Here is a 15,434-nt window from a genome sequence, read left to right as displayed (position 1 = left end):
CCCAAGTGCTGGGACTAAAAGTGTGTACCACCATGCCCAGCAAATATGGCTAGTTTGATATTTTTCTTTTCTAATTTTTATCCATTTTATTTGTTTTTCTTTTCTTACTGCTTGAGCTAAGAGATCAAGTACTTTGTTAAGCAGCAGTGGTGTGAGTGGACACTCCTGTGTGGTTCTGAACCCTTAGTGAGAATGTTTTATATTTTTCTTCATTTAGTATAATATGGACCTTAGGTCTATTTAGAAGGAATATTTTGTAGATATATGCTAGGGCAATTTGATCTGCGGTGTTATTTAGTTCCATTGTTTGTTTATTTCTATTTAGATGATCGGTCTGTTGAAGATATAAGATAGTCAGGTATAAAATGTACCCACTGTTATTATGTTGGGATTTATTTATGATTTTTTTTTTTTTGAGGTAGGGTCTCACTCCGGCTCAGGCTGACCTGGAATTAACTATGTAGTCTCAGGGTGGCCTGAAACTCATGGCAATCCTCCTACCTCTGCCTCCTGAGTGCTGGGATAACAGGCATGTACCACCACATCCAGCTTTTATTTATGATTTAGTAGCTAGTCGATGGTGCGTTATAAAATTTTGTGGACCTATATTTGGTGCATAAGTGTTTATGATTGTAACATCCTATTTTGAATCGTTCCCTTGATGACTATAAAGTGGCCTTCTTTATCTCTTTTTATTACTTTTGGTTTAAAGTCTATTTTGTCAGATACAAGTATAGCCACACATGCTTCTTTCCTATTTCCATTGGCTTGGAATATCTCTTTCCATTCTTTCACACTAAGATGATGTTTATCTTTTTATTTTATTTTATTTATTTTCAAGGAGAAGGGTTGGGGGAGACAGACAGAGAGAATGGGTGTGCCAGGGCCTCTAGCCACTGCAAATGAAATCCAGATGCATGCACCCTCTTGTACATCTGGCTTAGGTGGGTACTGGGGAATCGAATTGGGTCCATTGGATTCACAGGCAAACACCTTAACCTCTAAGTCATCTGTTCAGCCCAGTGATGTTTATCTTTAATGGTAACTTGAGTTTCTTGGAGATAGCAAATGGTTGGATCCACTTTTATGATCCAGCCTGTTAACCTATGTCTTTTGTTTAATTTAATTCATTTATTTGAGAAAGTGGCAGAGAGAGAGGGAGGAAGAGAGAAAGGGGGTGCACCAGGGCCTCTAGTCACTGCAAACGAACTCCAGACACATGTACCACATTGTGCATCTGGCTTATGTGCATACTGGGGAATTCAACCTGGGTCGTTAGGCATCACAGACAAGTGCCTTAACTGATAAGCCATCTCTCCAGCCCATCTACGTCTTTTGCTTGGGGAGTTCAGTCCATTGATATTCAGTGTTAAAATTGAAAGATATGACTTAATCCCTGTCAAGTTGAAGAGTTTATAAGTTCAAGTTGAAGACTATGGAGTTCAATGTTTTGTGTTTTGGTTTTTTTTTTTTTTTTTTTGCTACATAATTTATCTATTTATTTATTTTTATTTATATTTATTTGTTTTTATTAACATTTTCCATGATTATAAAAAAATCCCATGGTAATCTCAACCTATTAAGTACCCTCCTCACTTCCTTTCTCTTCCCTTTATATATCCTTTTTAACTTACTGGCCTCTGCTACTAAATATTTTCCTTCTCATGCAGAAGCCCAATCATCTGTAGCTAGGATCCACATATGAGAGAGAGCATGTGGCGCTTGGCATTCTGGGCCTAGGTTACCTTACTTAGTATAATCCTTTCCAGGTCCATCCATTTTTCTGCAAATTTCATAACTTCATTTTTCTTTACTGCTGAGTAGAATTCCATTGTATAAATGTGCCACATCTTCATTATCCACTCATCAGTTGAGGGACATCTAGGCTGGTTCCAATTCCCAGCTATTATAAATTGAGCAGCAATAAACATGGTTGAGCACATACTTGTAAGGAAATGAGATAAGTCCTTTGGATATATGCCTAGGAGTGCTATAGCTGGGTCATATGGTAGATCAATCTCTAGCTGTTTTAGGAACCTCCACACTGATTTCCAAAATGGCTGGACCAGATTGCATTCCCACCAGCAGTGTAGAAGGGTTCCTCTTTTTCCACATCCCCGCCAACATTTATGATCATTTGTTTTCATGATGGTGGCCAATCTGACAGGAGTGAGATGGAATCTCAATGTAGTTTTAATCTGCATTTCCCTGATGACTAGTGAAGTAGGACATTTTTATAGATGCTTATATGCCAACTGTATTTCTTCCTTTGAGAATGCTCTATTTAGCTCCATAGCCCATTTTTTGATTGGCTTGTTTGCTTCCTTATTATTTAACTTTTTGAGTTCTTTGTATATCCTAGATATTAATCCTCTATCAGATATATAGCTGGCGAAGATTTTTTCCAATTCTGTAGGTTGCCTCTTTGCTTTTTTCACTGTGACCTTTGCAGTGCAAAATCTTTGTAATTTCATGAGGTCCCAGTGATTAATCTGTGGTTTTATTGCCTGAGCAATTGGGGTTGTATTCAGAAAGTCTTTGCCAAGACCAATAAGTTGAAGGGTTTCCCCTACTTTTTCCTCTAGCAGTTTCAGAGTTTCAGGTCTGATGTTAAGGTCTTTAATCCATTTGAACTTAATTCTTGTGCATGGCAAGAGAGAAGAATCTATTTTCATCCTTGTGCAGATATATATCCAGTTTTCCCAAAACCATTTGCTGAAGAGGCTGTCTTTTCTCCAATGAGTATTTTTGGCATTTTTATCGAATATCAAGTAGCTATAGCTACTTGGGCTTACATCTGGGTCCTCTGTTCTGTTCCACTGATCTACATGTCTGTTTTTTGCCAATACCACACTGTTTTTGTTACTATGGCTCTGTAGTATAGGTTGAATAATCTGCTGTAATCCTAATGGGCTTGTCTTTGTAGGTAACTTGATTTTTCTCTAACTGCTTTCAATATTTTTTCTTTGGTTTCTGTGTTTGGTTGTTTGATTATAATATGGCGAGGAGAGGATCTTTCCAGGTTTTGTCTGCCTGGGGTTCTAAAGGATTCCTGTATCTGTATTGGCACCTCTTTCCCAATTTGGGGGAAGTTTTCTTCTATGATTTTGTTGAAGACATCTACTTTGGAGTGGAATTCTTCTCCTTCTACTATGCCCTGAATTCTTATGTTTGATCTTTTCATAGTTTCCCAAATATCTTGAAATTCCCACTCATACTTTTCTATAAGTTTGTCTTTCTCTTTGTTGGACTGCATTAGATCTGCCACCTGGTCTTGTAGCTTGGATATTCTGTCCTCTCCATTCTACTGGTGAGATTTTCTACAGAGCTTTTTATTTCATTAACTGTGTTCTTCATTGCTAGTAATTCTGACTGGTTTTTCTTTATTATTTCTATTTCCTTGTTTATGTCTCTTATTGCCTTCTTTATTTCATTAAGTTGGTGTCCTGGGTCTTCTTTGATTTCCTCTTTGATTCCTTCATTTCCTCTTTGATTTCTTCTTTGTTTCCTTTGATTTGTTCTTTGACCTCTTTGAGCATATTTACAATCATTCTTTTGAAATCTTCCTCAGGCATTTCCTCTAACTCGTTCTCACTGGAGGTCATTTCTCATGCATTAATACTTTTAGGTGGATTTATATTGTCTTGCTTTTTAGTGTTTCGTGTGTTATAATGTGTATATTTTTGCATCTTGGATTAAGTTAATGCTTGGATTTTCTAGCTATCTGGGTATTCTTAGCTGTATCAATTGATTTGATGTTATATATTTTCAGGGTAGGAGCTTAAGGTGTTAGGTGTGGCTCTTAAGACTCTCAGAGTATCTACAAAGGTGTTCCTAGGTGTTGAATTTCCCTGCTATGGGAGTATTCAAGTAGGCTGAGTGGAATAAAATACAGGTAGATTCTAAAATTTAAGTAAACACTCTACACATTCAATCACAAACAGCCCCAAGTAGGTATGCAAGAGTAGTTATTATAATGACCAGATCCTCTATCAACATAGAGGTTAAGATTTCTTGTCTGTCGAGGGATCCAAGTCAGCTTGTGACCAAGTGAGATCCTTCCCTGGTGCGATCCCAGTTAGCTTGGATGATTTTGGTCTCAGTCAAGCTGCTGCCTGGGTCGTCCGACTGCTGTTCTGATTTCTGGAGCTGGGCACTGGCTTTTCCTGTGGGGCAGACCGAGCCTGGCAAGTGTGGCCCTTCAGATTAGCACCCATGCTGCTGGAACTGCTGCTGCTAAAGCTGCCATTGCTGGGTCTGTCGCCGTTGCTGCTGAAGCTGCTGCTGCTGGGTCCACCGCTGCTGCTGCCTCTGCTTCTGCTGCTGTAGCTGCCACTGCTGGAGCCACTGCTGCTGCTGAAGCTGCTGCTTCTGGGTCCACCACCGCTTCTCCCTCTGAAGCTGCTGGGTCTGCCACTGCTGCCGATACCAGATCTGCTGCTGCTGGGGCTGCTGTTACAGGTGTGGAGCCGCTGATGTTGCTGCTGTACTCTGCTCGTACTTGGGTTCTGCTGTCGGCTCAAGTTGGTGTGGCCGGATCCCGGGACTACTGCTTTGTTCACTGGAGCTGGGCGGTGGAGGAGGGGAGGGAGCCACAGCTGCTCTGGTTCTTTGCTCTTCCACGTGTTCTTCCACCTCGTGGTCTGCTCCTCCAGTGCTCACTGCAGCTTTCCCTTCACGTTTCCTGAGTGGCAGAGAGCCCCGGTGTGAGTGGAAGTTCCCCGCACCTGGCTTTTCCTGTAGCTCAAGCCGACCCTGTCGGCTTTCTCGTGCGCTGCCACTTCAATTTCCTATACACCTCTCTTTTTCGTAAAAGTGTGTATTTTGCTGAGTTTTTTTTGTCTTTTTCCCCCTAGGCTGCTTTGGCGTCGTACCTATGCCGCCAACTTCATCGGTAGTGCTATTTATTTATTTTATTAACTAGTTTGTATTCAGTAATTACAGTCAGTTTGGTACCATTATTAGGCTCATCTGTGTCCTGCCCCCTCTCCTTTACCCATCCTTGTTGAGGTATATGGGCCATGCATTGTGGACTTAGCCCACAGCTATGGATAAGATAAATGTCTCTGCATATCATGACCCAACATGTGGCTCTGACATTCTTTCTGCCCCCTCTTCCTCAATATTTCCCTGGGCCATGTTGGGTTCATTTTTGGTCTGCTTCATTGATAAGGTGTTGGGGGCCTCTGGTTCTCTGGCTCTTTGATTTGGTAGGAGTTGATTTTTTCTCTGTGTTGATCTCCTTTCCCCTTGTGTTGGTATTCCGTTTATCAGGAAAATAGCACTCTTGCTTGTTTCGCCAATTATTCTTAGTTTCAGCCGGGGCCCTTTTGAGGTATGATGGGGTGGCTCTCTCCTTATCTGCAAATGAGAAGCAGATTTTCCAACGGAGAGTAGGTTGGCACCAGGACAAATGAGATAACCCTTACTTTTTTTTTTGATAGAGAATTAAATAGGTGTAGACCCTCTTGTAGCCCATGATTGATAGTAGCTTGATATTGGAGAGTGGGCTTATGTTTGTATATGGATCTGACTTGTTTCCCAGCTCCAGCTATGGGTCCCATACCACTGAGGGAAGTAGCCAAATCAAGAGCAGTTGGTTCCCCACCGTGGCTGTGTGCCACTATTGCACTTGTATGGGCATCACACCAGGTTATTTGCTGCTAAGTAGATTAGACCATGAGTTGCTTGGATGGATATTGGTCATTTTCTTCCAGTTGCCCATGTAGCATCTTCTGGCACTAGATGTGCTGAATGTCTGGGAACTGACTCTCTTCCAACTTCCAGCCATGCCATTCCATTTTACATGTCAACCACATAAGGTGTCTTCAGCAGTAGGGTCTTACCACTAACCTTTGGTGGGTCATTAAGGACTCTGACAGAAATCTTCCTGTCTTTTAGGAAACCTTGTAGGTCTCTCTGATCAAAATCTCATTGTGGATGACAGCCACATGCTGGTACTGGGAGTTATATGTAGTTATAGGTTAGTGCCCACTAAGAGAAGGAGGAAAAAGATAACTAATATATAAGAATTAGAGAGAAGAGAGGGAGAGGGAGAGTGAGAGGGAGGGAGGGAAGATGCAGAAGATTAATGTTAGTCTTCATCGAACCCTCTCTAGTATCTTGTGGGTCAGGTGTTCCCTGTAAGGGCCTGGTGAAGGTTCATCCATTTGGTCTGCCTTCTAGGAAGTAGAATTTTGTCATACCATTGCCATTTGGGTCTAGATTTCCTACCCCTTCGATGCCCTTCCCACCCTCCCCATCCATCCTAGTGTCTAGTCCACGAGATGCTTGCTGGGTACGTAAGGTATCTTGGGTAGATTCAGGTTAGGTACTGTAGATGAGTGAGACTATGTGGCTATTTTTTTTGTGTGTGTGTGATTGGGTAAGTTCACTGAGAATGATCTGTTCCAGGTTCAACCATTTCTCCTCAAGTTTCATTGTATCATTTTTTTCTTACTGCTGATTAGAATTCCATTGTGTAGATATACCACTACTTAGTTATCCATTCTTGAAGTGATGGACATCTGGGTTGATTCCATCTTTTAGCTATTACAAATTGAGCCACTACAAACATGGTTGAGCAAATCTCTCTGGCCTGTGGTTTGAAGGTTTTAAGGTAGATGCCCAGTTAGGGAATAACTGGGTCTGTTGGTATCTCTATAGTCAGCTTTTTCAGGAGTCTCCATATTGCTTTCCAAAGTGGTTGTACCATCCTACATTCCTACCAACAGTGGATGAGTGTTCCTACTTCTCCACATCCTCACCAGCTTTTATTTTCATTTGATTTTTTTATGTTTGCTATCCTTATTGGGGTAAGGTGGAATCTCATAGTTGTTTTAATTTGCATTTCTCTGATGATTAGGGATGATGAACATTTTCTTAAGTGTGTGTTTGCCATTTGTGTTTTCTTCCTCTGTGAACTGCCTGTTCAGCTCTTTGTCCCATTTTGTGAGTGGGGTGTTTGATTTCTTACTGTTTAGATTTTTGAGTTCTTTGTAGATTCTAGAGATTAGGCCTCTGTCAGTAGGATAACCCACAAATAATTTCTCCCATTCTTTGGGTAATCTGTTGACTTTGCTTTTTGTAAGCTTCTCTGTAAAGAAACTCTTCAGCTTCATGTAATCCCATTGGTTGAGTGACTGTTTAAGATCGTGAACTACTGGGGTTTTGTTCAGGAAGTCTTTTCCCATTCTTATACCATGGAAAGGACTTCTTAAATTTTCTTCCAGTAGTATTCAAGTTTCTGGTCTTATACTGAGGTCTTTGATCCATTTGGACTTGAGTGTAGTACATGGCAAAATATGTGGATCAAGTTTCAGTTTCCTGCATATGGTTATCCAGTTTGTCCAGCAACATTTGTTGAAGATGCTGAGTTTTTTCTAGCCTATGTTGTTCGGGCCTTTGTCAGATATCAAATATCAAGTAGCTATAGTTGCTTCACCCAAAGTCTGGGTCCTCAAGTCTATTCCATTGTCTATACTCCTGTTTCTATGCCAGTACCATGCTGTTTTTATTACTATGGCTTTGTAATATAGCTTTAGATCAGGTATGGTGATGCCCCCAGAGGTATTTCTTTTGCTGAGAATATGTTTGGATATGCAAGGCCTTCTGCCTTTCCATATGAAATTTGAGATCATTTTTTCTATCTCTGTGAAGAACACTGTAGGGATTTTAATTGCAATGGCATTAAATCTGTATATTGCCTTTGATAGGATTGTCATCTTCACAATGTTAATTCTGCCTATCCAGGAGTATGGGAGGTCTTTCCATTTTCTCAAGTTCTCCTCAATTTCTTTCTTGAGTGTTTTTATATTTTCTTTGTAGAGATCTTTCGCTTCCTTGGTTAATGTTATTCCAAGGTATTTTTATTGCTATTTAAAATGGGACTATGTTCCTTATCTCTTTTGTCATTTGCATACAGAAAGCTACTGATTTTTGTGCATTGATTTTGTATCCTGCTACTTTGCTATAGGAGTTGATCACCTTCAGGAATTTTGGATGGAGTCTCTCGTCTCTTACATATATAATCATGTCATCAGTGAATAGAGCTAACTTCTTCATTTTCAAATTGTATCCTTTTTATTTCCTTCTCCTGTCTAATTGCTTGAGCTAGGACTTCCAGTACTATATTGAAAAGCAGAGGTGAGAGTGGACAGCCCTGTCTTGTTCCTGATTTTTTTTTTCTTGTTCCTGATCTTAATGGAAATTCCTCCAGTCTCTCTCCATTGAGTATTATTTGGGCCTTCGGAGCTTTGTATATTGCCTTTATTATGTTAAGATATGAACCAGCCATGCCAATTCTCTCTAATGTTTTGATCATAAAGTGATGTTGTATATTGTCAAAGGCCTTTTCTGCATCTATCGAAATAATCATGTGGTTTTTATGTTTAACCTTGTTTATGTGCTGTATTACATTGACAGATTTCCGTATGTTGAACCACCCCTGTGTTTCTGGGATGAATCCCACTTGGTCACGGTGGATAATGCTTTTGATGTGTTGTTGGATTTGGTTTGTGAGGATTTTGTTCAGGATCTTTGCATCTATGTTCATCAGGAAAATAGGCCGGTAGTTTTCTTTTCTTGTGGCATCTCTGCCCAGTATTGAATTTAGGGTGATACTAGTTTCATAAAAGGAGTTGGGTAGCTTTCCCTGTTGTCGAATTGTGTGGCACAGTTTGAGGAAGACTGGTTTGAGTTCTTCCATGAAGGTTTGATAGAATTCAGTTGGGAAGCTGTCTGGTCCTGGACTCTTCTTTTTGCGGAGTTTTTTTTATTATTATTATTACTTTTTCAATCTCCATGAGTGTGTTGCATTCATTGAGGTGATCAATCTGCTCTGAATTTAGCTTTGATAGATGATATGCGTCCAAGAATTTATCCATCTCCTCCACGTTACCCAGTTTTGTGGAGTAGAGGTTTTTGAAATACATCCTGATGATTCTCACAATTTCACTTATGTCTGTTGTGATCTCTCCTTTTTCATTTTGAATTTTGCTAATTTGAAGCTTCTCCTTTTTTTGCTTGATCAAATTGGCCAGGGGTTTGTCAATCTTGTTTATTTTTTCAAAGAACCAGCTCTTTGTTTTGTCAGTTATCTTAATTGTTTCCTTGGTTTCCAATTCATTAATTACTGCTCTGATTTTAATTATTTCTTCCCTTCTAGAGCTCTTTGGGTTGGATTTTTCTTGTTTTTCCAGTGCCTTTCGGTGGATGGTTAGGTTACTGATTTGGTATCTTTCTGTCTTTTATGAAGGCATTGAGTGCTATGAACTTTCCCCTGAGGACCACTTTCATTGTGTCCTATAAGTTTTGGTATGATGTGTTCTCATTATCATTTAATTCCAGAAATTTTTCAATTTCATTGTTTATTTCATCCATTATCCATTTCTTGTTTAAAAGTGTGCTGTTCAGTTTCCAGGTGACATTGGGATTCTTGGTGGGTCTTTTTTCTTGATTTCTAGCAATATAACATTGTGATCTGATATCATACAGGGAATTATATCAATCTTCCTAAATATGTGGAGGCAGTCTTTGTGACCCAGTATATGATCTATTTTAGAGAATGTTCCATGGGCTGCTGAGAAGAATGTGTAGTCTGTGGATTTGGGATGGAAAATTCTATAAATGTCCGTTAGGTCTAAGTGTTCTATGGTTTTGTTGAGCTCTCTTACTTCCCTGTTGAGTTTCTGATTGGATGATCTGTCTATTACTGATAATGGTGTATTGAAGTCCCCAGCTATGATGGTGTTGGTTATTTCTGTTTTATTATCAAGTAGGTTTTGTTTTATGAACTGTCTTTCCCCTGTGTTTGGTGCATACAGATTTATGATTGTAATATCCTCCTGATGGATCATTCCCTAGATAAGTAGGAAGTGGCCTTCTTTGTCTTTTTCTTGATTATTTTTGGTTTGAAGTCTATTTTATCTGATATTAATATAGCTACACCTGCTTGTTTCTTATTCCCGTTTTCTTGGAATATTGTTTTCTACCCTTTCACCCTGAGGAGGTGTCTGTCTATAGTGGTGTGGTGGGTTTCTTGAAGGCAAGAGATTGAGGGGTCTAGTTTTTTGATCCATCCTGTTAGCTTGTGTCTCTTGATGTGTGAATTAAGGCCATTAATATTTAGGGTAATGACTGTGAGATTTGATTTGATCCCTGCCATATTGTGATGGTAAATGTTGGTTGGTGTTTTCATGGACTTTGAAGTTTTTTGTGCCTGCTTTGAGTTTGGTTATTGTGATCTGCTTCTTGTAGGAATTTGAGTTTGTTTATTAGTTTCTTCTCTGTGGAGAATTGCCTGAAATACTCTCTGTAGGATTGGTTTTGTGTTCATATAATTGTAAGGCTGAGTTTTGTCATGGAAAGTTTTTCTTTCAACATCTATTATGAGGAATACTTTTGCTGGGTAGAGTAGTTTGGGTTGGAAGCCATAGGATCTTAGACTTTGCAGTGTTTCATTCCAGGCCCTTATAGTATAGACCCAGTGAACCCCTAATGCCTTGCCTTTCTTTCTCCCGGATTTGAAGCGCAGCTAGGCCTTTGCCATCTTGGCTAGAAGTCAGTTCAGTGTTTTCTTGATCTTCATTTGCTTTCACTTCTGTTTTCTTTTGATTATTGTGATTTTCCTCTTATAGCCCCTTCAGCATGTTTATTCTTTTCTTCAATGTGAAGTATTACATCCCATATTCTCTGTAAGACAGCGTAGTGCTCAGATATTCATGAAATGGATTTTATCATAGAAAGCTTTTCATTCATCTTCTATTATGAGGGATAATTTTGCTGGGTATAGTAGTTTAAGTTGGCAGCCATGGCCATTCAAATTTGAAATACTCCATTCCAATCACTTGTGGTTTATCGAGTTTTCATGGAAAAATAGGACATAATTCTGATGGAATTACTTTTGTAGGTGTCAAACTGTTTTTCTCTAGAAGTTTTTAGTACTCTTTGTTTTCTGTGTTTTATGTATAGTTTTTTAACTATAATATAGCCTTTGAAATGTCTACTCTGTTCTTGTCTGGTTTTCTGAGTGCTTCCTCTACCTGGATGGACTTCTCTCTTGTACAATTTTGAAAATTCTCTTGTATAATTTTTTATTTTTATTTTCTACATAGGATCTCATTCTAGCCCAGGCTGGAATTCACTGTGGAGTCTCAGGATGGCCTCGAGCTCAACGCTGATCCTCCTGCTTCTGCCTCCTGAGTGCTGGGATTAAAGGCATGTGCCACCATGCCCAGCTTTGTCTTGTATAATTTTATTGAAAAAAAATTTTTATACCCTAGGCCTCCAGTTCTTCCCCTTTTTGTATCTCCTTGATGAAAATGTTTGGTCTTTTGAAGGTATCCTATATTTTTCTCATGTTGTGTTTGCATAGTTTTTGAACTTGATGTTAATTTTTGGCTTCCTAATCTATTTCCTCTGTTTTGTTCTCAAGCCCTAATTTTCCACATCCTCACCAGCATTTATTTTCATTTGATTTTTTGATGTTTGCTGTCCTTACTGGGGCAAGGTGGAATCTCATAGTTCTTTTAATTTACATTTCTCTGATGATTAGGGATGATGAACATTTTCTTAAGTGTGTGTTTGCCATTTGTATTTCTTCCTCTGTGAACTGCCTGTCCATTTCTTTGCCCTGTTTTGTGAGTGGGTTGTTTTACTTTTTATTGTTTAGGTTTTTGTGTTCTTTGTAGATTCTAGAGATTAGGCCTCTGTTAGTTGGATATTTAGCAAATAATCTCTCCCATTCTGTGGGTAATGTATTGGCTTTGTTTACAGTATGTTTGTCTGTAAAAAAATTCTTCAGGTTCATATCCCATTTGTTGAGTGACTATTTAAGGTAGTGTGCTACTGGGGTTTTGTTCAGGAAGTCTTTTTCCATTCCTATATCATGGAAAGTTCCTCCTATATTTTCTTCCAGTAGTAGCTGAGTTTCTCATCTTGTATTGAGGTCTTTGATCCATTTTGACTTGAAATAGTCCTCCATATGTTCTGTTCTTTTGGTGAAGCATTCTCGGGAGCCTTTTAAATGCATTATTTCAGTTTTGGTTTCCATTCTTTAATGTCTGTCTTTCTTCCCCCCCACCCCCGCTTTTTGTTCAAGGTGTAAGATTCCCGGGGGGGGGGGGGGGATCTTCTGTGGTGGGAGACCCACGCCCAAGAACCAAGACCGAGCCACTGGATGCAAAGGCAAGAGGCAGCTTTATTGTTCACGCAGGCGCCTGCGGGCACTCCAGTCCTTCGAGAGACTGAGCACGCCGGGCAAGGGGAAGGGTCTCTTTTTATAGGGTTAGGGAGAGAAGAAGCAGGTTTACAGAAGCAGAAGCATGGTTACAGTCCCAGCACTGGTTACTTATTAATAGACTTGGGGTCGGTGGGGATCTATTTTTGTTTTCTTCTCGGAAACATCCTGTCAGGGTTATCTATAGTACATTAGGCGGGGTCAATGGTCATGCTATGGTCACAAGATTGTTTGCCTGTCTGCATCTGGGGGCTGTTTTTGGCTCCTGGTATTTTTCCATGGGTTTTACAAAGGTAGGGTCTCGCTTTAGCCCAGGCTGACCTGGAATTCACTGTGTAGTCTCAGGGTGGCCTTAAACTCCTGGCAGTCCTCCTACTTCTGGCTCCCAAATGTCAGGATTAAAGGCATGTGCCACCATGTCTGGCTTCCTTTCTTCTCTTTCTTTCTGTCTCTTTTGGTTTTTCAAAGTAGGGTCTCACTCTAGCTGAGGCTGACCTGGAATTCACTATGTAGTCTTAGGCTAGCCACAAACTCACAGTGATCCTTTTACCTTAGCCTCTCAAGTGCTGTGATTAAAGGCATGAGCCTCTATACCTGGCCCTCATTTGTTCTTTTTTTTTTTTTTTTTTTTTTTTTCCCAAGGTAAGCCCAACTGACTGGCATTTTTTTTTTTTCCTAATTCAAGAGAGCGAGAGAATAAGAAAGACAGGATTGACGCGCCAGGTCCTCTAGCCCCTGCAATTGAATTTCAGACACATGTACCCCCATGTGTGCATATGCAACCTTGTGTACTTGGGTTGCTGAGCATCTGTCTTACTTGGAACCTGGAGAGTCGAAAATGAATCCTTAGGCCTTGCAGGCAAGTGCCTTAACTGTTAAGCCATCTCTCCAGCCCTTTTAATTTTTTTTTCCATTTCTTGGGCTGGCTTAGCAGTTAAATCACTTGCCTGTGAAGCCTACGGACTCAGGTTTGATTCTCCACGTTCCACATAGGCCAGATGCACAAGGTGGTACATGTGTCTAGAGTTTGTTTGTGGTAGCTAGAGGCCCTGAAGCACTCATTCTCTTTTTTCTCTCTCTCTCCCCTTTCTGTATCGAAATAACAATTTAAAAACATTTTAAAAAATTCCCATTTCTTATTCAATTCAATTTTATTTCTTTTACATTCTTTTTCCAATTTACCGTCTTGCTGTAGCCAAGGCTGACCTGGAATTAGTTTTGGGCTTGCCTTGAACTCACAGCAGTCCTCCTACCTCAGCCTTCCAGCACACCTGGCTCTTTTACATTTTTATTTATTGGTGTGACTTCTTTAATGTCTTTTGGAATCATTCTTGCCTTTGCTAAAATATGCTCTTTGAGTTTATTCCACTATCCATTTCATTCTTTTCATTGAGTCTCCTCCACTTCATTGAGCCATATGTTCATGGCTTCAGGCTTGTTGACTAAGCTTCTTGTAGTTACATTTTAGAATTCTTTGTCTAGCATTTCCTCTAAGTTCTTTTTGTTGGCAGTGTCACTTTTGGGACTAGACATTCTTGGTAGGCATTTTTTGCCTTGGTTTCTTGGTGTTATCTGTTTTGTGTTGGGGTTTACCCTACTTGAGATAGTTCTTTTGTCTTGCTGAGAATGCAGCAACAGTATCTCTTGTGGAGCCTGTGTTGAGTGGCCAGGTCTGAGTTGGCATGGGTTGATTGTCTATTCACAGGTCTGTTGGCTGGTCACACTGGAAGCTGTGCAGGCTCCTCCTTAGGTGTGTAGTCTCTACAGGGGTCTGAAATGTGAAGTGCAACCAGCTTGGCATCTTAGGCAGAAAAGCCAGTAAGTAAGATCAGCACCAAATGGGCCTGAACCCCAGTGCAAGTTGAGTAGCATAAGCTGGGTTTTGTACCATTGAGACTCAATGGGTGTAGGCTGTTGGGGTGCAAGTACTCACCTAGTATCTGGGTTGCCTACTCAGTGCTGGTTCTGGAAGGTTCAGCCAGCTCTGGAATTCCTACTTAAGTTAGCAGCTCAGGCTGGCAGGCTAGGGTGTGAAATTGGCCCCAGATAGGACTGATCTTCATTCCAAGAACCACCTCTGTCGTTGTGTCTCTACTCTGACTTGGAACTTTTTAAAAAAATATATTTTATTTATATATTTGAGAGGGAGGAAAGGAGAGAGAGAGAAAGGGAGGGAGAATGGGCACACCAGGGCCTCCAGCCACTACAAATGAACTGCAGATGCATGTGCCCCCTTGTGCATCTGGTTTACGTGGGTCCTGGAGAATTGAACGGTGCCCTTTGGCTTTAGCAGACAAGTGCCTTAATGGCTAAGCCACCTCTCTAGCCCTGACTTGAAACTTTTTATCCTCCTGCCTCCACCTCTGAATTCTGGGATTACAGGCTGTTTCACAACACATACTTTATGCAGTGCTGGGACTCAAACCCAGGGTTTCATACAAATGCAAGCACTATGCCAACTGACAACTCTACCTTTGCATATTTTAAGGAAAGAATATTGTATTAAATTGACCAGAAATGTGTTTTGAAAGTGTCAAAGTCAAAACTGTAGCAATCTCCTACATAGGAACTTTCATTTGGAAATGAAGAATACTGTTACAAGTCCAAGACACATATGCACAGACAGGAATGGCATGTTTATTTTTTGCACTGATTATTTTTGCCTTATTTGCAGCCAGTATTTAATGTTTTTAATGTTAATTGGGAATATTTAATTAGGCATTTCTTTTTCATGTTCAGAGCAAAACCTAAGAATGTATTAAAATATTCCAGAAAGCCTTATGGGTAAATTATTCTGTAATGACCAAATTTAAACCTTACTTTTGTCCTCTTTATGAAGTTATGAACTGAAATTAATATTTGATTTTTTGATAAATAGGTACCACTTAATGGACAAGTATATGAACTTATAATTGTTTTCATGGACTGGATATCGGACCATCACCTTAGCAAAGTGAAACATGATGAATCTGATATGGATGGTGACAAGCCGTTACTCCCGTCTTCTCAGAGAAATGATATTCAAGAGAAGTGTGTAAAGGTTTGTTTTTACAATTTGTCATATATGATTCAATAGTTTAAGGAAAAGCTTCTGGAGTTATTAGCCTCAAACTCATTGTGTAGCACAGGATGGCATTGAAACTAGGATTCTTCCATCTCCACCTCCATAGTGCTAAAATTATAGGCCTGTGCTACC

At 40.0% G+C, this 15,434-nt stretch overlaps 1 protein-coding gene across 6 annotated transcripts in view; it reads left to right on the top strand.

The window, feature by feature from the left end:
- Ccdc138 (coiled-coil domain containing 138) overlaps positions 1–15,434 on the top strand; it is a 151,770-nt gene that overhangs the window by 71,807 nt on the left and 64,529 nt on the right. For all 6 annotated transcript variants that reach the window (XM_045148509.1, XM_045148511.1, XM_045148508.1 and 3 more), the window contains one exon: positions 15,117–15,278. In XM_045148509.1, the coding sequence (XP_045004444.1) occupies positions 15,117–15,278 (162 nt within the window). The remainder of the gene's footprint in view (positions 1–15,116; positions 15,279–15,434) is intronic.

The sequence above is a fragment of the Jaculus jaculus genome, chromosome 4 (assembly GCF_020740685.1).
Source record: "Jaculus jaculus isolate mJacJac1 chromosome 4, mJacJac1.mat.Y.cur, whole genome shotgun sequence".
In the NCBI taxonomy this organism is placed as follows: domain Eukaryota; kingdom Metazoa; phylum Chordata; class Mammalia; order Rodentia; family Dipodidae; genus Jaculus; species Jaculus jaculus.
The sequence above is the reverse complement of the archived record's forward strand: the minus strand, read 5'-3'. Positions and strand labels throughout refer to the sequence as shown.